Here is a 25,372-nt window from a genome sequence, read left to right on the forward strand (position 1 = left end):
ATGGGCAGTAAGCTAAGGAAAGGGGGCATTTTTTGTATTTGCACATGCATGGGAGTAGAGGAGGGCTTGTTGCTTAAAGTCAGGGGGTGTTTGGTGGGGATAGAATGGGAGAGAATCCAGTTTTGCTTCCCTCAAGCTTCCTCAGGCTAAAGACTTGGATTTCCAAGAGGACTCTTTTAAAGGTAGGCTGCTGTGCTCATTCAAGTTGGGGTCTGAGCACAAAGAAATACAATGGAATATCAACGAAATCTCTGAAGTGGACGGCATTATACTGGCAGAGGAAGACGGATGGCTGAGGACTGTGCTTTGAGGAACTCTTCAGGCTAGTGTGACTGGCCTCTAACAACCACATTGTGTTTTACCAGAGGTTCTTGATATCACACTTAATCAAATGCTGCCTTGATATCTATTAAAAAAAGATTTTTTTTTTTAAAAAAGGGTTAGCTTGATTTATCACATGAACTGTATATTGAAACATAGAGTGACTGTGGCTGGCAACTTGCAAGCGTTGCCACGCTTCCAGACCCAGCATAACATGCTCACAATTCACTAATCCACATCTTTGGACTGTGGGAGGAAGCTGGAGCTACCAGAGAGAGCCTAAGCAGTCACAGGGAGAACGTATAAACTCACTACAGGCAGTGGTAGGAATTGAACCCCAACCGCTGATCGCTAGCTGGCACCGTAAAGCAACGCACTAACCGCTATGCTACCATGCCACCCCTCTTACCTCACCCCTAATAGTTTGTACTTCCACTACTTAACTTGAAAAGTAGAGAGATTGCCCTGGTTTACACCCAACAGCATCCAAGTGGTGCAGACTTGCTCTTAATTTCATCCCATTACGTCTCTTAAGTACTGGTACTTGCAGCGCTCCAAATATCCAGACCTGCCCCTCGGTTTTTTTACCACTACCTTACTTTCCCTTTTCTATTTATGATTTATAATTTAAATTATTATATTTACTATCAATTTGTACTCCAGGGAGCGCGAAGCGCAGAATCAAATATCGCTGTGATGATTGTACGCTCTAGTATCAATTGCTTGGCGACAAAAATGTAATAAAGTATTGGTCCGAGATAATTTTGTGCAGATTAGAAAAAGGAACAGAGACAAATAATCCCAAATTTTACTATCTCATTTCATTCTTTATTGGAGCTGAAAAACTCATGTACATTTTAAGGATCTGGTAGAAAGTCCAAGATCTTTCTCTACTTGTTGCCCCACAAGGCCATCTTGTTATTGAATGGGCCTTTCATATAGCGGTCAGATTTCATATAGGCTGCAACTTTCTCCAAAGCCTGCAAAAATATATTTGGGAAGAATTAATACAAATGCTATGACTAAAAAATAGGAAATACAAGATTAAAATGTACAGCTAAACCAATAATTAAAATTAAAAAGCAATTGAAAACAGGAAGAGGGTGTTACCTGCTGTGACTATCCTACCTTCAAAGATCACAATGACCTTTGACTCAACTTAATACCTCTGCCTCTTCCCCATATCCCATAACTGAATACAAAAATATCATTCGAGGGATAAATATGATTGATGGAATAGTGTTATTAAAAAAATGAAGAATAGGCCTAGATTAAAATCACCGTTTCGAAAAGTCTGCATTCTTTGAACACCAGAACTATTTTTGAATGTAGTCAAAATGTCTGAATCTAAAACTTCCTGATGCACACCCCACCGCTGGGCTTTCAGCAGCGGACACCTTTAATATTATTTATTCTATTTAAGAGATAGAGCATGGTAGCAGGCCCTTCTGGCCCAGTTAACCTGTGCTGCCTACTTACACCCTTGTCAACAATTAACCTACCACTCTGCATGTCTTTGGAACATGGGAGGAAACCAGAACACCCAGAGGAAACCCACACAGTCACGGGGAGAATGTACAAACTTCTTGCAGACCACGGCAGAAATTGAACCCAGGACACTGGTGCTGTAAAGCTGCCCCCAGGTCTTCGGCTCATTTATTAGCTTCTTTTAATATCACACCACACAGGATTTTGTGCTTTTTGGAATGTACACAGACCTTGAAATTAACTAATAACCCTCTCCATGATTGCTCAAAGACTGTCTCTGCACTGGTTTTCATCCATGAAAGAGTCACTTCCAGAGTTGGTGTGACTGTTTAATACTCGTTCACATCTCACTCCTGCCCTGCACTTCCATGCTCACACACGTATGACTAGGAATTTTGTTTGGAAGGTCTTCAATGATCATCAGCTCAACAGTTCCACAACCCCCAATTCTGATGTAAGTTACAGTAAGGTTAAAAAATAAAATTAAACTCATATTCAGCGAATGTGTAACAAATAAAAAAGTTATGGAAAACATTTATATGTTTATACAAGAGCTGTTGCAATTAATTAAAGCAGGTTACGGCACAGCAATGGGTCCTTCTGCCCATTGTGTCCATGCTGGTGCTTTTGGTTGACTCAATTTTCATTGCGCACTAGGAAGACTTAAAAAAATATATATATTTCGCCTTAACTGACAGCTCTTACCTCAAAGCGGGAGATAAATTCCTTCAAGTTCTTATGGTCATCCAAGCACTTGGATTCAAACACACGATGTTCATCAAGGAGATCGTACATCACAAAATCCACAAAAGTGATCTGATAACAGAAAGCAAAAACTAAAATGACCTGCACATTGTTTGATTAAAGAGACAGGCAGTGCATACAGACTAAAGTTTCTTTCTCCAATAGTGGCTCAACACCAATGTATGATCACAAAATATTGGTCACATAACCTTGTAAGACCTTGCAAAGTCCAAAAATATTAAATGCCAGCAATAGTCAAGAGGTCAGGCAACGAATTGGAGTATAGTGTGCAGTTCTGGTCACAATACTGTCAGAAAGAGGTGTTGGGCTGAAGAGAGTTCAGAGGAGATCCGCCTGGACATTGCCTGCCTGGATTGGTATTTCAGTGTGACGAGAATACACATAGATTAAGATGTTAGCTGTCCTGTGCTGGCACCAGTGGGATCAGCAGTTGGTCTGCCACCTGTCTTCAGGAGAGAGAGAGAGATAAGGAAAACAATGAAGCAGCATTTGGAGATGTTAATGAAGGGACGGGAGAGAGTAACGGAAGGAGAGCTGTCAAGATCGGCTCCCCCTTTGAACCCTGAACTGTTTGAAGTGATGGACAGGCGATACCCCAGCCGGGGGATAAAAAGGGACAGGTTCGCTAAGGCAAGACACACACACAACACCCCGCGGTAACGAGACCCTGGAAGCGGTGCGTCTCTCACAAGTCGGTGGGAAGTTTTGGACGGCTGGTCGCGGGACAAGCCATAGACGCACAGCGTAGAAAGGCACAATCGGCAGGAACCTGGTGTGTGTCCACCCTTGCCTGGGTGCCAGGTTCACCGCAGAGAAACGATCGTATCGGGAAATGGAGGGGTCACGGTCAGTGACCTCAGATGACATCACAAAGGACTCGCCCGAAAGCTGACTGCGAAGGTCTGTGTGGAAGCCGTTTTGAATATTCAACCGTTTTGCTCTCTCTCTCCTTCCCCCCACTGTCTGCGAACTGAACTGAACTAAATTGAACTGAACTTTGCATCACTTTGAAACTGGTCATTTACCCCTAGACAACGATAGAGCTTGATTGATCCTGTTATCTTAATTCTGTGTACATGTGTGTTTATCATTGCTGAACTGTTGCATTTATTATCCTTTTGATTAGAGTACTGTGTTGCTTGTTTCTTTAATAAAACTTTCTTAGTTCTAGTAATCCAGACTCCAACTGAGTGATCCATTTCTGCTGGTTTGGCAACCCAGTTATGGGGTACGTAACATCAGTCACAAGTAGAAGTTGGAGTTGTATTTTCTTTTTACCTGAAGCAGAAATGGCCTAGGAATACTCTGATTAAAAAAGTAAATAAAATTATGAGGTGAATAGGTCTGAAAAATCTTTTACCTCTAGGACAAGAGATAAAACTAAGGTACAAGATAGTAATTTTTTAGGCTATCTGAGGAGGAATTCTTTCACACAGAGGATGGTTGGAATTTTGATATGTTCTGCGCCCAGGAGGCAGATATCTCCACCATATTTAAGCAGTATCTAGACAAATTCTTGAATAGCCTTGGATTAGAAGGTGTAGTGGTTAGCACAATGCTATTACAGCTGGGGTCAGAGTTCAGAGTTCAATTCCAGCATCCTCTGTAAGTTTGTACGGCCTTCCCATGAGCATGTGGGTTTCCTTCAACAGACCAAAGATCCTCTGGTTAGTAAGATAATTGGTTATTGTAAATTGTCTTGCTACTAATTATGCTAGTGTTAAATATAAAGCAACACACAGAAAATGTTGGACAAACTCAGGGCCGGCAGGATCTATGGAAATGAATAAACAGCCAATGTTTCAGCCAGAGATCCTTCATCAGGAGTGGAAAGGAAGAGGGAAGATGCCAGAATAAAATGTTGAGAGGGTTGGGCGGGGGTTGGTGAGGAGGATAGCTAGAAAGTGAATGGTGAAGCCAGGTGGATAGGAAAGGTAAAGGGATGGAGAGGAAGGTATTTGATAGAAGACATTGGACCATAGGAGAAAAGGGGACCCAGGAGAGGTGATAGGCAAGTGAAAAGAGGCAAGAGGCCAGAGTGGGGAAATAGAAGAGGGGAAGGGGATGGAACAGTGTTTTTTTTTTAAACTGGAAGTAGAAATAGATATCCATGCCATCAGGTTGGAGGCCCCCCAGATGGAAAAAGATGTTGCTCCTCCATCCTGAGAGCGGTCTCATCCTGGCACAAGAGGAGGCCATGGACCAACATGCCAGAACGAGAATGGGAAAGCAATTAAACAAGCTCCACTTTTGGCAGATGGAACGGAGGTGCTCAATGAAGCAGTCCCCCAATTTACAATGTGCCTACCGATGTACAGGCCACACTGGGAACAACGGACTGCCGCAGCAGATTCGCAGGTGAAGTGTTGCCTCACCTGGAAGGACTGTTTAGGGCCGAGTGGAGGAAATGGGCAAGTGTAGTGCTTTGGCCACTTGCTGGGATAGTTGGATTGTTGGGCAGAGCGGCTCGTTGGGCCGGAAGGGCCTATTCCACGCTGTCTCTCTAAATAAATGGGTTTAATGTAAATAAGCATGAGGAGCATGGTCAAGATGGGCCAAATGGCCTGTTTCTGTGCCATAAAACTATATATTTTACTTCAACACAGAATCCAAGTTTCTACAACTTTGCTATGCCCTAGATTAGCCACTACAGAAAGCCTGGACAAAGTATACAAGGTAAAGAGAGACATTTTGCCTCCATGGTAGGAATAGCAGAAACTAAGAGCATAGACCTGGAGGCAGAAGTTTTACAGGGGATGTGGGTGGTGGAAATTAAACCCAGGTAGCTGGTGCTGTTATAGCATTACACTAACCGCCAATTACTACTGTGCCTTTAAGGACGTTCTCCCCATGACTGCTTGCATTTCCTCAGGTGCTCCAGTATCCTCACAGTTCAAAGATCTACAGGTTAGAGGGTTAATTGCTCATGAGTAACTAGGCAGCGTGGGCTCATGGGATGGAAGGGCCTGTTACCATATTGAAAAACAAAACTCTCTCTAAAAATACTTCTTTATTTTAAGCACATGACAGTCGATATTTAGTTTATTTATTTGGAGATCCAGTACAGAATAGGCAGCTCCAACCCTTCGAGTCACACTGCCCAGCAATTCCCTCAATTTAACCCTAGCCTAATCATGGGACAACTTACAATGACCAATTAACCTACCAACTGGCATGTCTCTGCAATGTGGGAGGAAACCAGGGCATCCAGAGGAAACCTGGGAGAACGTACAGACTCCTTACGGGTAGTGGTGGAAATACCTGGAACACACCCTCAGAGCTGTTGGAGAAATCTAATACAATTACCATGATTTCCAAAGCTTTTAGACAGGCCCCAGAAACAGGCAAGGTATCAATGGCACAGTTTTATTGAAGGTGAGCAGGATTAGTGCAAGAGGCCAAAATGGTCACCATAAACACAATGGGCTGAATGGCCTCTTTCTAAGCTCTACAACTCTATGAAAATAGTGAGAACATGTCCCACCATGGTTAATGCAACATCAGCCCAAACAGAAACCTACCTTGTCACCTGCAAACCATGACCTTTCCCCCAGGAAATCGGAGAACTGCTTCAATACATCTGGCAGATTCTTCAAGTAATCAGGCTTCAGTTTTTCCTGCATCAATCACATCAGAAAACTGTCACAATCTATAATGCTCTGTACTCACAACAAATAGCACCTTTGCACTGTCATCAAGTAGCTTATAATAGAGACGGCCAAGTTTCACGATCAAAAGCCAACAATAAAATTTGTTTTCCTCAATCTCATTTTACAGTACTGTGCAAAAGTCTTAGGCACATGCTGTATCTAGGCTGCTGAAGGTTCTTGCACAGTCCTGTGCGTGTCAAAGTGAAGAAGAGCAAGGTTGTAAATCTGGTCACAGCAAAGGATACTGAGAATGGCGAGGGTGGGGCATCATGAGAGGGGTTGGGACAGGTGGCAGAGAAGGAGTGCCAGAGCAGGGGGCTGGCACAGTTGCAGATACACCCAATCCTGAGACAACCAGCAAGGTCATTTGATTCTAAACAATTGGTTTATTGATCATTACAGAATGTCTCTCTGGTGCTTCCCAGTCCCTTCCCTCCATCCCACTCAATCCATACAGACCCATATCTGAATCAGGATCATGATCACTCACATACAGTTGCAAGAAAAAGTTTGCGAACCCTTTGCAATCGTCAGGTTTTCTGCAATAATCGCTCATAAAATGTGATCCGAGTAATTAATGCAGAAAACCAGGTAACTGCAAAGGTTTCACAAACAACTTCTTGCAACTGTATATCATGTTTCTTTTGTGCCAGCAGTACAATGCAATACATAGAATTACTACAGTACTATGCAAAGTCTTATGCACCTTAGCTACATACATGTTACTAAGACTTTTGCACAGTACTGTATATCAAGTGGCATTTTAAGTAGTAAACAAATTTGGGGTTTGAAGTTGGTAGTTATTACCCTTCCAGCCAGAGGTACAGGAGCTTCAGGTTCCACACCAAGAGGTTCAGGAATAATTATTCCTCTTCAACCAGCAGGCTCCTAAACCTGAAAGAGTACCATCACTCACCTCAACACCAAACTGATTCCACAACCTACCGACTCACTTTCAAGGATTCTACAACTCATGTTCTCAATAATAATTAGCACAAGGAATACTGCAAATGCTGTAAATCAGAGTAACACACAAAATGCTGGCGGTCAGGCAGTATCGATTATAGAAAATAAAGAATCAACAGTTTGGGCCAAGACCCTTCATCAGGACTGATGAATATCATTATTATTTATTATTTTTATTTGTATTTATACAGTTTGTCTTCTTTTACACTTTGGTTGTTTGTCAGTCTTTGTGTGTAGTTTTTCCACTAATTCTACAGTAATTTTTTCTGTTCTATTGTGATGCCTGCAAGAAAATGAATTTCAAGGTGGTATATGGCGACATGAATGTGCTTTGGTAATCAAATTAATTTGAACCTTGAACCTTATTCATTGCTCGTTGCACTTGCAAAGTCGTAACTCTGATGGTACATTTTGTAAAAGATCGAGCCAGTTCAAGTCACAACTTGCATTTGATTCCTGCTCATTTACGTCAGGGGATCTCTCACAATGAGAACCCGTGAACAAGTAACAGACTGTGTTAACAGAAAGGAAGAGAGGCTAGAGGTCTCATCATTGTGAAGGGCAACACACACGAAATGATGGTGGAACTCACCAGTTCAGGCAGTATCCATGGAAATGAACAAAATAGTCGACGTTCGGGCTGAGAACATTACCCCCCGCCCCCCCCCCCAGCCCCAGAGTGGAAAGGAAGGGGGAAGATGCCAGAATAAGAAAATGGGAGATGGGAAAAGAGAGGGGAAGGAGGACAAGTTGGAAGGTGATAGGTGAAGCCAGGATGAGTTGGAAAGATAAAGAGCTGGAGAAGAAGTAACCTGACAGGAAAGGAGAGTGAACCATAGGAGAAAGGGAAGGAGGGGCACCGGGGGAGGTGACAGGCAGGAGAGGAGAGGTAAGAGACCAGACTGGGGAATGGAAGCAGAGGGAAGGAGGAATTGAAAAAGAAAAACAAAAAATCAATGTTTATCAAGGGTCCCAGCCCGAAACGTCGACTGTACCTCTTCCTAGAGATGCTGCCTGGCCTGCTGCGTTCACCAGTATTTTTTGGGTGTTGCTTGAACTTCCAGCATCTGCACCTTTCCTCGTGTCAGTGCTCATTCGATCAGGTTGGAGGCTACACAGATGGAATTTGAGGGGCTGCTCCTCCACCCAGAGGAGGCCACGACCCGGTGTGTCAGAACGGGCCTGGAGATGGGAACAAAAATTATTGGCCACCAGGAAACTCTGCTTTTGCTGGGCGGAGCAGGGGTGATTGACAAAGCATTTCCCCAATTTACATTGCGTCTCACCAACGTAGAGGGGGCTACATCAGGAGCACCAGATACAATTGACAACCTCAACAGATTCGCAGGTGAAATGTTGCCTCATCTGGAAGGACTGTTGGGGGCCCCTGAATGGATGTAATGGAGGTGGTGAATGGGCAGCTGTCACTTGCAGGGATATGTGCCAAGAGGGAAATCAGGAAATAACAGAGGAAGCAATGCCAGCAGAAAGCATTAGAGTGATGGTATGTTTCATCGTGAGATCCTGCTGGAGATGGTCAAAGTTGAAGAGAATGATATGTTGGACATGGAGGCTCATGGGGTGGTAGGAAAGTTCAAGAGGAACTCTATCCCTGTTACGGCGGTGTGAAGATGGAGTGAGGGCAGATATCTGGGAAATGGAGGAGATGCGGGTGAGGGCAGCGTCAATGGTGGAGGAAGGAAAACCTCTTTCTCTGTTGTCCTCGCAAGGAAAGCCTCATCCTGGGAACAGATGCAGTGGAGACGAAGGAACTGAGAAAATGGAACAGCGTTTTTACAGGCTTCAAGGTGGGAAGACGTATAGTCAAGATAGCCGCAGGAATCGGTAGGTTTTACAGTTTGTCTCTAGAGATGGCGAAGAAAGATCAAGAAATGGGAGGGAGCTGTCAGAAATGGACCAAGTGAATTTAAGTGCAGGGTGAAAGATGGAGGCAAAGTTGATGAAATTGACAAGCTCGTCATGGGTGCATGAAGCAGCACCAATGCAGTCGTCAAGGTAGCACAGGAAGAGCTTAAGTAATTATTTGATAGAACATACAACAGTTCAGCACAGGAACAGACAGTGCTGCCCACAGTGTTGTGTCAAACAAATTAAATAAGTAACCAACTAAACTAATCCCTTCTCTCTACATAATGTCCATAACCATCTGGTTCCTACCCATTCAGGTGGCTACTGAAGAGCATCTTGAATACCCTTATCATATTTGAATCGGCCACCATCCCAAGCACCCAGCACTTCCATGTAAAAACCTCCTTTGAATTTATCCTCTCTCACCTTAAATGCCTCAAGCATTAAACATATTGACCCTGAGATTAAAATACTGTCTGTCTACTTCTTCTATGCTTCTCAATCTTTTAAACCTCTGACAGGGGTTTTCCACCCCTTTTTTTATACCATGGATCCCCACCATAATCAAGGGGTCAGTGGATCCCAGGTTGGGAACTGCAGCTTTATGAGATCTTCCCTCAGCTATTCCAGAGAAAACAAACGAAGTTTGTCCAGCCTCTCCTCATTCCCTCTAATCCAGGCAGAATCCTGGGAAACTTTGTCTGCTTCCTCTCCAAAGCCCTCTCCTAAATAATGTGGTGAGCAGAAATGGATAAGAGACTCTGTAAAACTCTAGCTACCAGCACTTCCTGACTCGAACTCAGTTCCTCAACTAATAAAAGCAAGCATGTCAAATGCCTTCTTTACCACCCTATCAACTTATGTAGCTACTTTCAAGGAGCTGAGAACTTGGGACTCCAAGACCCCTCTGCTCATTGTCACTAGTAATCGTTAACATTAATAGTGTACTGCCCCTTTACATTTCACCTACCTAGGTGCAACACTTCACATCTGGCTGGGTTAAATTCCATCTAACATTTTTCCACTCACATCTGCAAATGATCCATAAACCGTGTATTCTTTGCCAGTCTTCTACACCAGGGGTCCCCACCTTTTTTGGTTAATATTGACGATATTCTTGCAGACTGGCTGCCGACCGTCGGGGTGGGGGGGGGGGGGGTGGTGTTCAAGTTCTACAGTGTGTGACAAGGAATGAGGAAAGGTGCAGCTGACTCATATCGTTTCATATCACCAAATCATATCGTTTCCTCGCGGCCTGGTAGCACATCCTTGCGGCCCAGTGGTTGGGGACCACTGTTCTACACCATCCACACCACCACATAGCTTTGCATCATCTGCAGACTTGTATATTACAAGCAGCAGAGTTTCCAGTACAAATCCTTGCAGAGCACCGCTAATCTCAGACCTCCAGCTAGAATAACTCCCTTCGACCTCCATCTTCTCTTCTATGAGCAAGCCAATTCTGGATCCAAGCAGTCAATTCACCATGGATCCCATGCATCTTAACCTTCTGGATGAGCATTCCATAACATTGAATACCTTACTAAAATCTTTGCAGAAAACACCTACATTTTTACCTTCAATCCCCTTCCTCACATTCTTGAAAAATTCAAGTTGGCAAGACACGACTTGCCCTGCACAATGGTAGACTGACTGATCAATCCATGATTTTCCAAATGCTCATAAATGCTATCCCTAGCACTAACATGAGATTCACTGTTCTGTGGTTTCCAGGATTTTCCCTAGTTCCCTTCTTGAATAATAGAACATTCGCCACTTGACAGTCCTCCACGACCTTGCCTGTGGCTGGAGAGGACAAGAAGATATTGGTCAAGGCCCCAGCAATCTCATCTATGGACTCTTCATTAGCCTGAAGTCTATCCCATCAGAGTCAGAGGACTTAGCCACTCCAAGAGACCCCACACTACCCTCTTCTTTATCATGAAATGTCGTAGCAAATTAGTACATTCAACACGGATCTCCCCATCCTCCAGGTCCGTAAATACTGATGCAAAGTATTCATTCAGGACCTCACCCACAACCTCTGCCTCCAAGCACATTTCCTTCATTATCCTCTAGTGGTCCTATCCACTCCCTATGCACGATGTATCTGCAATAAAATGCCTTGGAATTCTCTTTAATCCTACTTGCCATCAATCTTCTTGGCTTACCCAACCCCCTTACGGAGCACTTTCTGGTCTCTTCATAAAATCCTTAAGGGTTCTGTTTGAGTTTAGCTCCCTAAACCTTACATACTTTTCTCTTTTCTTGATTAAATTCATAAACTCTCTCAACATCCAAGGTTCTCTTACCTTGCCAGTACTGTTCTCCCTTCTTGCTGAAACATACCCGTCCTGTACTCTGTGCAGTTGTTCTTTAATTACAATCCACGTGTCAGATGTGAACTGGCTTAAATATAGCCATTCCCAATTTATTCTCCCTAATTCATGCCCAATACTCTTGTAATTTGCCCCACTCCAATTTAAGACTTTCTTGCAAGGTTCATACTTATTCTTATTTATAGCTACTTTAAAACCCAAGGAGTGGTAATTCCTTGTCCCCCAGTTGTTCGCCCACTGTAATGTTGTGTCATCTGGCCAATCTCATCATGCAACATCAGGTCCGGTATGGCCCCTCGTTGGATTATCTCAACATTGATTTAATATCCTTGCAACAAATTGTGTCTTTAGCAAAATGAAGGACGCAGTCTGCAATAGGCAAGTTGAAGTCACCCACTGCAACAACCCTGTTGTTTTTACAACTTTCCCTAATCTGCTCTCACATCAGTTCCATAATGTACTAGTGGCCATTGGTTGGGGGGGGGGGGTTGGGTCTGTAGTACAACTCTATTCGGCATTTTAGTTCTTTTTGTAAGAAAAAAGAGAAGATTTGTATCACTTGCTGCCCGATAACCAAGAACACTCTCGTCCGAACAGCACCAGCCAGGTGGTTGGGTTGGGAGTGTTGTTTAACAGAGAAACATAGATATAGCACCATCTGCTAATAGCTCCAATCTGCTAATTAAATTTGCTGACGACACTACATTGATTGGCCTTAACTCAAATAATAACGAGGCAGCCTACAGAGAAGTCATCACCCTGACACCGTGATGTCAAGAAAACAACCTCTCCCTCAATGTCACAAAAACAAAGGAGCTGGTTGTGGACTACAGGAGGAATGGAAACAGGCTAACCCCTATTGATGTGAATGGGTCTGGGGATGAGAGGGTGAACAGCTTCAGGTTCCTTGGCATACACATTACTGAGGACCTCTCTTAGTCTGTACATACTGGCTGATTGGTGAAAAAGCACAACAACGCCTCTTTCACCTCAGACGGTTGAAAAAGCTTGGCACAAGTCCCCAGATCCTAAGCACTACAGGGGCACAACTGAGAGCATCCTGACTGGCTGCATCACTGCCTGGTATGGGAACTGTACCTCCCTCAATCACAGGACTCAGCAGAGAGTAGTGCGGACAGCCCAGTGCATCTGTAGATGTGAACTTACCACTTTTCAGGACATTTACAGCAACAGGTGTGTAAAAAGGGCCCGAAGGATCATTGGGGACCCGAGTCACCCTGACCACAAACAGCTCTAGCTGCTACCATCTGGGAAACAGTACCACAGCATTAAAGCCAGGACCAACAGGCTCCGTGTCAGCTTCTTCCACCAGGCCATCAGACTGATTAATTTACACTGATACAATTATATTTCTAAGCTATATTGACTGTTCTGTTGTATATCTTTGTACATATAGAAATTTGCAATAATTTGCACATTACACATTCAGATAAAGACATAATGTAAAGATTTTTACTCCCCATGTGTGTGTGAAGGATGTAAGAAATAAAGAAATAGTCAACTGGAGGAAACATTCTACTACCCAGCTAGGAAGTTTCAATTGTTATTTTATGGAACAACTCCTTGCAACAAAAAAAAATAAAAATTTAAAAAAATTTTTAAAATTTTTAAAAATTCCTTGCAATGGCACCACCTTCTGGGGATACTAACAACTGCAAGTGTTACCATGGCGTTAGCCAGTCCTCTCAATAGACCACAGAGACTCAAAAAAGTTTCTGCAGATGCTGGGAATCTTGAGCAACACAGAGGAAAGCCTTGGGCACTCAGCAGGTCAGGCCGCATCTGTGGAGGAAAACTATTGGTTGACCTTTCAGTCCTGATGAAGCATGCCGACCTGATAACATCTTCTGTGTATCTCCCTCCATTGATGCTACCTGACCTGCTGAGTTCCTCCAACATTTTGTGTGTTTCTCCATAGACCAAATACTCAGGGTCAAATAACTTGCACTTATACAGAAGGCTCCTCTCAAAACACAATACAAGAACTTTACTGGCAAAGAAGGAGTATTATACCACCAAGCAGCCAATAGGCTGGTTGAGATGAAAGTCCTGAGGGACATTCTTAGACAGTTATCAAATCAAATTGACTTTATTACTTGCATCCTTCATATATATGAAGAGTAAAAACCTTTACATTACATCCGTCTACGTGTGCAATTTATAATAAATAGTATGTACAACAGGATAGTCAATACAACATAGAAATACAGTTGTATCAGCATGAATTAATCAGTCCGATGGCCTGGTGGAAGAAGCTATCCCGGAGCCTGTTGGTCCCGGCTTTAACGCGGCGGTACCTTTTCCCGGATGGTAGCAGCTGGAATAGATTGTGATTGGGGTGACTTGGGTCCCCAGTGATCCCTCAGGCCCTTTTTACGCACCTGTCTCTGTAAATGGCCTGAACAGTGGGAAGTTCACATCTACAGATGCACTGGGCTGTCCGCACCACTCTCTGTAGAGTCCTGTGATTGAGGGAAGTACAGTTCCCATACCAGGCAGTGATGCAGCCAGTCAGGATGATCTCAATTGTGCCCCTGTAGAAAGTTCTTAGGATTTGGGCGCCCATACCAAACATCTTTATACTTTATTGTCACCAAACAATTGATACTAGAGCGTACAATCAACACAGCGATATTTGATTCTGCGCTTCCCGCTCCCTGGAGTACAAATCGATCATAAATTAAAAACTAAAGTTATAAATCATAAACAGAAAAGGGAAAGTAAGGTAGTGCAAAAAAACTGAGAGGCAGGTCCGGATATTTGGAGGGTACGGCCCAGATCCGGGTCAGGATCCGCTCAGCAGTCTTATCACAGTTGGAAAGAAGCTGTTCTCAAATCTGGCCATACGGGTCTTAAAACTCCTAAGCCTTCTCCTGGGGGGAAGAGGGATGAAAAGTGTGCTGGCTGGGTAGGTCATGTCCTTGATTATCCTGGCAGCACTGCTCCGACAGCGTGCGGTGTAAACTGAGTCCAAGGACGGAAGATTGGTTTGTGTGATGTGCTGGGCTGTGCTCACGATCTTCTGCAGCTTCTTCTGGTCTTGGACAGGACAACTACCACACCAGGTTGTGATGCACCCTAGAAGAATGCTTTCTACCGTGCATCTATAAAAATTAGTGAGGGTTTTAGGGGACAGGCCAAATTCCCTGAGCTTTCTCAGGAAGTAAAGGCACTGGTGGGCCTTCTTGGCAGTGGACTCTGTTTGGTTGGACCAAGTCAGGTCATTTGTGATATTGACCCCGAGGAACTTAAAGCTTTTGACCTGTTCCATTTGTGCACCACCGATCTTCAACTGTCTGAGGTGAAAGAGGCTGTTGTGCTTTTTTCACCACACAGCCAGTTATGTACAGGCCACACAAGATCCTCAGTGATGTGTATGCCGAGGAACTTAAAGCTGTTCACCTCTCAACCCCAGCTCCACTGATGTCAATAGGGGTTAGCTTGTCTCCATTCCTCCTGTAGTCCACAAGAAGCTCCTTTGTTATTGCAGTAACCAGGACATTTCATAGAAGTTAAATAATCAATGGCATCATGACTATATATAAAAAAAAAACTTGCAACTCCACAGTCTCTCCCAAACACTGTGATAAACTATCGGACAGCAGCGAATGATCAACCAACAGTGAAGATTATGGTATAGAGGAACAATAATCCAGTTGTAACAACCCAGATCCCCTTTCCTTCACAGCGGCAAATAGATTTGGTTCTTATATCCTGTAGATGCTGCTTCAGGAGTACATTTGACCTCTCTGGTACTTAAAGACATGAAACAGAACATACAACACTAAGCACAGCATAGGCCCTTAAGCCTATGAAGTTGCATTTACCATTTAACCTATTCCAAGATGAAATCAACCAGTCTATAAAAAACGTTATAAATCTGATTCTCTCTCTCACACACAATATAAAAGCTACGCCTTTTAGTGTTCTACCCTGGGGGGGAGAAAAGATTCTGTCTACCCTTTATCTGCCTCTCATAATTGTCCAAACCCATTGATGAGTGTTGGCTCTTTAGTCTACCCAAGGGTGTTGCTTAGCAACCAGTGTACTTGAGAAAGTACGAGTAATTTTCTGCATTACAATTCATTTATACTAAAACAAGTTAGGACAGAGTATAGAACAGTACAGTTCAGTACAGGCCCTTAGCCCAATGATGTTGTGTTGACCACTTAACCAACTCCATGATCAATATAACCCTTCCCTCCCACACTGCCCTCAATTTTTCTTTCATCCAAGTGCCTATCTAAGAATCTCTGAAATCTCCCTAATATATCTACCTCTACCGCCACCCCGGCTGTAACTTCCAAGTGTAAACCACCCTCTGTATATATAAAATACCTGCCTCAGTCATCTCCCCCTATGCATTCCTCCAATCACCTTGAAGTCCGACATTTCCACCCCGGGAAAAAGTCTCTGACTCTCCACTATCTATGCCTCTTTATCATGAACACCACTGCCTCAGAAGGCAGTGGAGGCCAATTCTCTGGATTCTTTCAAGAAAGAGTTAGATAGGGCTCTTAAAGATAGCGAAGTGAAGGGATATGGGGAGAAGGCAGGAAAAGGGTACTGATTGTGGATGATCAGCCATGATCACAGTGAATGGTGGTGCTGGCTCGAAGGGCTGAATGGCCTGCTCCTGCACCTATTGTCCATTGTCTATCAAGTCACCTCTCATTCTCCTTCATTCCAATGAAAATAGCCCTAGCTCACTTAACCTTTCCCTCATAAATTAGTTAAATTTAGGCTACTAATTGCCCATATTATAGATTTTAGAAAAACAATTACTATTATAAAGAATCCAATTTCTTTTCTCCCCCTTTCGGTACCAACTCCATCTTATTCCCCTTTTTAGTTTTTTTTATCCTGGACCTGATGGGTTAAGGCAGGGGTTCCCAATTTTTTTTTTATGCCGTGGACCCCTACCATTAACAGAGGGATCCGTGAATCCCAGGTTGGGATCGTCTGGGTCCCAAAAACTGGTGGCCCTTTGTCACTATAAGGACCTCGAAGAGTGCCACCTACTGTTGCAACTGGTACTGCAGGATAAAGTGAAGATGCCCCTCAGAGGAACTCAGTTGTTCAGGCAGCATCTGTGGAAGGAAAGAACCCCAATGTAGGTTTTCAAACCGAAACACCAGTGGTTCCTTTCTTCAACAGATGCTGCTTGAGCCGCTGAATTCTCCCAGTTCGCTTGTTACTCCTGTGTCTCCATGCCTTTTAGAGGCCGGGGAGGGCAGGGCTGGATTAGGGCCTTTCTCTCACTGCCAACACACAGCCACTAACACTGCAAAACCCCAGGACCACACAAGACCGAGAACTGCTACCAAACGCAGCCAAACAGAATTTCACAATCAAACCTTGTCAAATACAAACTTCTAGTCAACACACACATAATGCTGGAGGAACTCAGCAGGTCAGGCAGCATCTACGGAAGGGTCAACAGGACCCTTCGGGTCTCAGCCCGGAACGTGGACTGTACTCTTTTCCATAGATGCTGTCTAGCCTGCTGAGTTCCCCCAGCATTGTGTGTGTATTGCTGTGTGCGCTCCTCTGGGTTTCCAGCACCTGCAGAAACTCCTGTGTTTATGATCAATTAGTCAATTCCTGTCTACTGCCGAATTAGAAACCTCAATCCCCATTGAATTTCACATGCTTGGATAAAGAGGATCAATTTATAGGATCACTGCAAATGAGGCATTTTAAACCACAGCTCCTTCAAAGGCCCAGCACTTTTCCCAAGCCCTATTTAAAACAAACTCTTCTAATTGCACTTATCATACAAGGGTCATTCAAAAGCAACAATGTCCAAAATTGTTAACTTAATTACTTTTGAGTGCGGAAGAATCGTCCACGGAACAACCCTCATTATTAAGGGTCCTTATTTCCCACTCACAACATTGCCTGATTGGAAGGACTATGCAGCATCCACACCAGGACCACCAGATTCAAAGACAATTACTTTCACCAAGGTCAGAGTTCTCCCGCCACCCTACCAGGGAGAGGGTTCCTCTTGTCCTCAGCTATCACCCCACCAGCCTGTCCAGCCTATAATTCTCTGAAACGTCTGCCACATCCAGCGGGATCCCAACACCAAGCACATCTTTCCCTCTTCCCACTTTCTGCAGTAATCACTCCCGACGTGACTCCCTTGTCCATTCGTCTCTCCCCACTGATCTCCCTCCTGGCACTTATCCTTTCAAGTGGAACAAGAGCCACACCTGCCCCCACACCTCCTCCCTAACACCCAAGGCCCTAAACAGTCCTTCCAGGTGAGGCAACACTTCACCTGCAAACCTGTTGGGGTCATTTACTGTGTTCGATGCTCCCGGTGTGGCCTCCTGGACATCGGTAAGACCCAGCATAGATTGGGAGACTGCCTCGCTGAGCATCTATGCTCCGTCTGCCAGAACAAGTGGGATCTCCCAGTAGCCACCCAATTCCAATTCCAATACGTCCAATCGATGGCCTCCTCCACTATCGTGATGAGGCAACTTAGGCTGGAGGAACGACACCTTGTATTCCATTTGGGTTGCCTCCAACCTCATGGCACGGACATCGATCTCTTAAACTTCTGGTAATGATCCCCCCCCTCCACCCCACCCTTCTCCAGTTCCCATTCCCTTTTCCCTCTCTCACCAATCAACTTCCCAGCTCTTTACTTCCTCCCTCCCCCTCCAGGTTTCACCTATCACCTCCTGGTGGTTCTCTCTCCTCTCCCTCCCACCTTTTAAATCTACTCCTCAGCTTTTTCTCCTCCAGTCCTGCCGAAAGGTTTCAGCCCGAAACATCAACCGTACTTTTTTTTTCTCCTTCCCCCCATAGATGCTGCCTGGCCTGCTGAGTTTGTGTGGGTTACCTTCACCAAGCAGCAAGGCTGATCAACACCTCCACCCGTTAACCCACACCCCCCACCACCACTTTCTCATTTCCTGTCGTTCACTTTATGTACAGATTCTCCTGTGTCACGTACAGCGGATTCTGGTTAATTGGGCCATTTGTCAATCAGGACAGCTGCTTATTTGGAACAACCGTTAAAGAACAAGAACATAAAATAGCTGGGATTCCCTTTTCTTTATTTGGGACACTACCACTTGCCTCAATTAGGCTACCCTGTTGCTGAACATTTCCTAACGAGCTTCAGTAGTGGCCCTTAGACACTGCACTGTGCTTGGAGCAAACAGTTTTTTTAAATAACTTTGTTTATGTGTTTGTGTTAAGAAAGCAGCATTTTTATTGCTGATAGTTGGCAAGTAATAAACAGCAAGACAATTCAGAGCAGTTCTGCTCACCGCGGTCTCAAGCATTCAGGCTTGGAGGCACCAGAAATGGCTGGGAGCGAAAATGAAACACTTTCGCTACTTCAACAAGTTAGAAAAGAACTACAAAGAATTTAAAAGTATCAGTAATAATCTTGACTGTTACAATTAAAATGAAGACTTGGAGGATGCAATTGTCAAAAGCATTGTTTGAAGACAGTCCATTATCTTCACTGATTCTGTTCAGTCAATCAAAAGAACAAGTCAGTGTGTACAAAATGAATTCTTCTGTCGATAACTATGAGGAACTAATACTCATGATTTATGTAGTATTGTGGTAGTTTTGGGAGCATTCTAATTTGTTCTGTTTTTCATTGAAATTGACGGGAAGATGTTGTTTCCTGGTTGGCAGTGCTGCCGGCCACAGCCCCCGGCAGCGGCCCCCGAGGCCGGCTGCACCCCCCGGGGCCGGCAGCGCCCCTGAGGTTGGCTGCAGGATTCTCAACCAGGGACCACCACTCATTGATGTTTCAATCCCTTAGCCATGCTACATTTTCATTTAAATACATCATTTGTTACTTAGTTTAAAAGGTACTTTTTTTTTTAAAAAAAGAAAAGACAAACTGCTGTTTAACTATTTCCATAAAACTTTGCCTATTGGACCACCCGCTTAATTGGGCCAAAATGACCTGGTCACAGTGTTTCCCAATTAACCAGAATCCACTGTATTATATTTATTTTTTATTACTGTCCTGCATCTGATCCAGAGTAACAATTATTTCATTTTCCTTTACACTTGTGTACTGGAAATGACATTAAACAACCTTGAATCTTGAAACAGGACACATTCCTGATTCAAAACCCAGCATGGCAAAGTTTTTCGCTGTAGCACAGCCCTACACTTTTGAAGGCATGCATTTAATACAATTGAGCTTCCCCTTCTGCCCTGCGTAAACAAAACAGCAATGTATTGACTTATCAGCACCGGTGCCGGACTCACATAGTCGGGGTTGTAACACAATCGAACAATAGCCATGCGGAAATCCATCGCTTGGTTTTCCATCAGATCGACACGAACTTTCTCTGCGTCAGTCTCACCAACTGCACAAAAGAACACAGACATTTAGATCCAAGTGAAAGAATGCCAGGAGTTCACACCAGACTGCAGCAAAGACAGGTCCTCACCAGCTTACATTCATCCAGAAAGGTTGTTTCTCAGTGGGGGAGTCCTGGAACAGAGGAGAGTCCTGGAACAGAGGACACAACCTCGAAATTCAAGGTGTCCCTGGATAATAAATCAAACAAGATGGAATGGTGGAGCAGACTCAATGGGCCAAAGAGCCCAATTCTACTCCTACGACTTACGGATCCCTTGGAAACTTAGCGGTATGGATTCAAAACTAGCTAGCCCACAGAAGGCAGAGGGCAGCAGTAGATAGTGTGTATTCAGGCTGGAGGTCAGGAATGTATTCTGGGACCTCTGCTCTATAAAGGACTTGGATAAGGAACTGGAAAGTAGGTTAGTGAGCTTTCAGGAGAGTTTCCTGGTGTTGTAGATAGTGTAGAAGGTAGGCTACAATGGGACACTGATAAGATGCAAAGCTGGGCTGAGAGGTTCAGAGGCAGAGCTGAGTGACGATGGCACTAAACGGCGACTCCTTTGCGTGCATTGTCGGAAACAGCTGTATTTCTATCTTTGATATCTCTTTTTTCCCCTCTTTCAAGGTTCTTTTGAAGCCCCTGACCTGGAGTTACACTCTGACTTCGGTTCTTTGCGGGAATGGGACCCACTCTCAGGGTCTCACAACTGGCCGCTTTCGAAATGCCAAGGTCACGGCCTAGAAGACTAACGCGCCTTCAGGGCAATGGATTTTCGTGGGTCTGGAGGTGGGTGGATTCAAGGCTGGTGCCGTTGCAGGCGACTGATGCACTGTGGGAGAACAAAGAAGATCGGAAACAGTGGGTTTGCTGCTGGCCATGTGCCCAGAGGCACAGAGCCTGGAAAAAGTGATGCAACAGGCTTTAACACCATAAATTAGTGAGTTGTTTTGTTACGTCTCCCTCTCACTGAAATGGGTACAACTCTTTTTCCCTAATAGGGGGAGGGAGAGTCTGCCGTACTAAAAGCCTGTGTCTTTACTGATGTTTTGCTGCATGCTTGAGTGCTCGTGGGGGGTGCCAATGCTTTTTATGCTGGTGGGGGTGGGGGGGAATCGTTGCTTTGTTGCTGCTTATGCGTGGGTGGGGGAGCTGGGGGGACTTTGGGGTTCTAACACTTTTTGGACACTCCTCTGTTTTCGTGGATGTTTGCGAAGTAAAAGAATTTCACGATGTATATTGTATATTAAATTAAATGTACTATTTGAAACCTATTGAACTATATTTGGCACTTCAGTCAGAAAGTGTGTAGCCAAATATGTCGGATGGTCAAACTTGAAGGTAGAGTACAAGGTTAATGACAGGACTCGCAGCAGTGTGGAGGAACAGAAGAACCCTGGAACTTATAGATCCCTTCAGAGCTAAGACAACTGAGTGGTTAAGGTGAATCGTGTGTTGATCTTTGTCAGTCAGGGTATTGAGTTGAAGACCCAGGAGGTAATGTTGCAGCTCTGTAAAACCCTGATGAAACCACACCTGGAATATTCTGTTCAATTCTGATCACTCCGTTATAGGAAAGATGTGAAAGCTTTAGAGAGGGTGCAGGGGAGATAAACCAAGATGCTGTCTGATTTAATAGAACAAGTCTTATGTAGAAAGGTTGAGCGAGCTAGGGCTTTTCTCTTCGCAGCGAAAGAGGGCGAGAGACGACTTGAAAGACATGCACAAGATTTTGAGGCATAGACAAAGTGGACAGGCATCGCCTTCTTCCCAGGGTGGCAAGTGCCTGGGCTGCATTGTTGGGCTGTTGTTTGAGGCTGTTAACTATACAAAGGTACCTCTGAGTATAGTAATGATGATTTCTTACCAATTAGGAAATAGTGGACTTTACTATAATGAGGAAAAAACTGAATAGATATGTAACAAAGTAGTGGAAAGTAGATTAATGCTGGATATAATGAAATAGTGGTGGAATGTCAATTAATGAGGATTAAACATAAATGGGTGTAATGAGAGACATCTCTACCAAAGCAGCTGTAAGCCGCTCCTTCCCTCCACTATCCTGCAGGTCACCAACAGGCAACGTGCCCAGCCCCACCCTGATCAGGGTCACGTGAAGCCACTGGAGCAGATGGGGGATGAGCAACCGGTTGTACGAGTCCTGCTTATGCGACTTCTGATGCCAGGCAGACAATCTCTGAAGAGTATTGATATTGGCTGGGGTCACCCATCTTGTAAAGACACTGCCCAGAAGGTGGCAATTCAAACCAGTTCCATAGTCATAGGACCATGACTGACCATGTCATATGATGATGATAATGATGTAATGAAATAGGGGAATGGTTGGGTTCAGTTATTCCCTGATCTTGGAAATCCACTTGCAAATGTATTGCCAAGATCGGAAACAACTTCAGCCGACCATCAACCACCTGAGCTACACATTTTCCGAGTTATTTCCAGATTGGGAAATGCCTATTAACGAGGATGAAGCAACGAGATAGAGGACTCATCGATAGGTCCATGGATGAAAGAAATTGGAGGGGAATGGGCTGTGTCAGAGGGAGGGGCATGGAACTCTGCCGAAACCTGGAGAGGACCTGTACAATGATTACTTCAGGGAGGGCTGGGGAGGAGTGGTGAGCAGCACCTTGTCCATACCCAACTACTCCAGGCGGTGGCAGTAGTGAGCCAGTTTCTTGAACCACTGAGGTTCTTCTGTACCGTTCTTTAAAAGAAAAAGCTCCTCATCCTTGGAACATAGAAGATTGAGAGGAGATTTGACAGGGATATACAAAATTATGAGAGGTATAGATCGAGTAAATGCAAACAGGTGTTTTCCACTGAGTTGGGCGGAACTACAACCAGGTCGTGGGTAAAGAGTGAAAGGTGAAAAATTTAAAGGGAAAACTTCTTCACTCAGAGATTAAGAGTGTGGAACGAGCTGGCAACACAACTGGTGCATGCAAGCTTGTTTTCAATGTTTAAGTTTCAATAGGTAAATGGATAGTAGGGGTATGAGAGTTATTGTGCCAGTGCAGCTCGACAGGAGTAGGCAGTTTAAATGTTTCGGCATGTCATGAACTAGATGGGCTGAAGGGCACGTTTCTGTGCTGTACTTTCCCATGGCTATTTATTATTGGTGTTAAAAGGGAGAAGGGGTAGGTCAAGAAGCAGCGGTTATCACACTGTGCAGCTCCTCTACAGAACTCCATATTCCAACAGAGATTTTCCACTTATTTTCTTCATTATACAAATATAACCTACTCCAGGACTAAAATCGCGCTCTGCTTTCACCCAACTTCAAAGTAAGCACATGTGTTTATAAGGGTAGTAAAATTAAAATTTATAAGGACATTGCCAGGACTTGAAGAAGACCTGAGTTATAGGGAATGGCTGAACAGGTTAGAACTTGACTCCCTGGCGTGTAGGAGAATGAGAGATTTGATAGAGGTATACAAAATTATGACAGGGATAGGGAGGCTTTTCCAATGAGGTTGGGCGAGACTAGAACTAGAAATCACAGTCGAAAGGTGAAAGCTGAATCACTTAAGGGGAACCTGAGGGGGAATGTCTTTACTCTAAGGGTGGTGAGAGTGTGGAACGAGATGCCAATGGAAGTGGAAGATGCAGCTATGATTTTAACATTTAAGAGAAGTTTAAATAAGTTCATCGATGGGAGGGCTTAGGTCCGGGTTGATGTAACTATAGAGAATAACAGTTCAGCACAGACTAGAGGGGCTGAAAGGCTCACTTCTGTTCTGTAGTGCTCTACAACTCTAATAAGTGAGTGCTCAGAGGGATTTGAATTAGGGTGAATCCCAATTTGAGCTATTAGAACAGTGGTCAGACAGCAAGTGTTTGAGATTGCCAAGGAGACCGATTTTACCAAGATTGTGTTTCCTTGCAATGTACCGCAGGATGGCGTTACTCTGCGTGATCTTTGTTTCTCCATCGATCAAATAAGGAAGCTGAAAAGAGAAGCACACAAGGTCAGAATGGGTTCAGAATGTGTACAGAAAAGCATGTGACATTTTACTCAATTTTACTGTGCCATTGCTCGGGCATGCTCAGAATCAGGTTCAGTATCACTGACACGTCATGAAAATTGATATTTTGCAGCAGTACGTTGCAATACATAAAATACTATCAATTACCACACACACACACACAGTACTGTGCAAAAGTCTTTGCCACAAGGAAACAGCTAGGGTGCTTAAGAGTTTTGCACAGTACTGTAGTAATTTTATGTATTGTACTGTACTGCTGCCACACAAAAAAAATTTCATGACATGTGAATGATGATAAAACTAATTCTGCTATGGGTCTCTGTTGTGGACTGGAAGTGGGAAGGGGGCAGGGACAGGCAAAGGAGCGGAAAGCACCAGAGACACAACTGTAATGATCAATAAACCAATTGCTTAGAATCAAATGATCTTGCCTGGCATCTTAGGGCTGGGTGTGTTTGCACCAAAGTCACCCTCCACCCCAGCACTCCTTCTCTGCCACCTGTCCCACACCCTTCATGTGGCACTCTACCCTCGCTCCCAACAAATTTATAAATTGGTTCTTCACTCCATGTCGACAAATACAGTACTGTGCAAAAGTCTTAGGGACCCTAGCTATACGAGACTTTTGCATAGTACTGTAGGCACTGTATATCCATATATACCATACAGTATACACACCACACACTAGTATTGCAAAAAAAGAGCAAAAATGGTGACGTAACGCTCATAGACCATTCAGAAATCTGATGTCAGTGGAGAAGAAGCTGTTCCCAAAATGCTGAGTGTGTGTTTTCAGGCTCCTGTACCTCCTTGCTGATGGTAGCAATAAGAAAAGGGCACGTCCAAGATGGTCTTGGTCCTTATTGATGGATTCTGTCTTCTTGAGATACTACCTATTGAAGATGCCCTCAGTGATGCGGAGGCTGGTGCCCATGATAGAGCTGGCTAAGTTTACAACCCTCTGCAGCTTTTTCCCGGTCCTGTGCACTGGCACCTCCCTACCACACAGTAATGCAACCACCGTTCACCATTCCTTCGTGGCAGGGAGGCTAGTGCCCATGGTGGAGATGGCTGAGTTAACAGTCTGTCTGTTTGAGCACACTAACAATCCACAAAACTCAGCTACCAGTGTTTCAAGCTCTGAACTTCCGTCCCATGTCTCTCCTCAAACCTGCCTCGTTTGCCCAGCTTCTAGAGAGCAGATGGCAGAGATACCCTCTGATTTCATGTAAGCTGCCATAAAATACTTTGGTACACCTGCAGCATAGTCTCAGAGTGCATCCTACACAATCGGGAAAGCACGGGAAAGCTTCTCATCTTCTGAGGAGGCTGAAGAGAGCTAGACTATGCACAACAGTACTCATGCCCATCTACAGGTGCACAGTAGAGAGCATCATAACATGCTGCATCACTGTGTGGTAAAGAAACTACACTGTCACAGACAGGAGGGCTCTACAATGTGGAGTCAAAACTGCTGAACACATCACCAGCACCAGACTACCTGCCACTAGGGACATACAAGCAGGAAGGTGCCGCAAATGGGCCAGGAACAGAATGAGGATTCCACCCACCCATTCACGGACTGTTTGTCC

General features: G+C 44.3%; 1 protein-coding gene across 1 annotated transcript in view; it reads right to left on the reverse strand.

The window, feature by feature from the left end:
• Nucleotides 1-1,127: 1,127 nt before the first annotated feature.
• Nucleotides 1,128-25,372, reverse strand: part of LOC140210069 (glutathione S-transferase Mu 3-like) — a 41,991-nt gene continuing 17,746 nt past the window's right edge. The window contains exons 4-8 of the mRNA XM_072278851.1: nucleotides 23,660-23,741; nucleotides 19,676-19,776; nucleotides 6,096-6,191; nucleotides 2,515-2,625; nucleotides 1,128-1,301 (exon numbers count right to left, since the gene is read on the reverse strand). Coding sequence (XP_072134952.1) covers nucleotides 1,212-1,301; nucleotides 2,515-2,625; nucleotides 6,096-6,191; nucleotides 19,676-19,776; nucleotides 23,660-23,741 — 480 coding nt within the window. The 3' untranslated portion in view covers nucleotides 1,128-1,211. The remainder of the gene's footprint in view (nucleotides 1,302-2,514; nucleotides 2,626-6,095; nucleotides 6,192-19,675; nucleotides 19,777-23,659; nucleotides 23,742-25,372) is intronic.

Source organism: Mobula birostris, chromosome 14, assembly GCF_030028105.1.
Source record: "Mobula birostris isolate sMobBir1 chromosome 14, sMobBir1.hap1, whole genome shotgun sequence".
NCBI classification, from domain to species: domain Eukaryota; kingdom Metazoa; phylum Chordata; class Chondrichthyes; order Myliobatiformes; family Myliobatidae; genus Mobula; species Mobula birostris.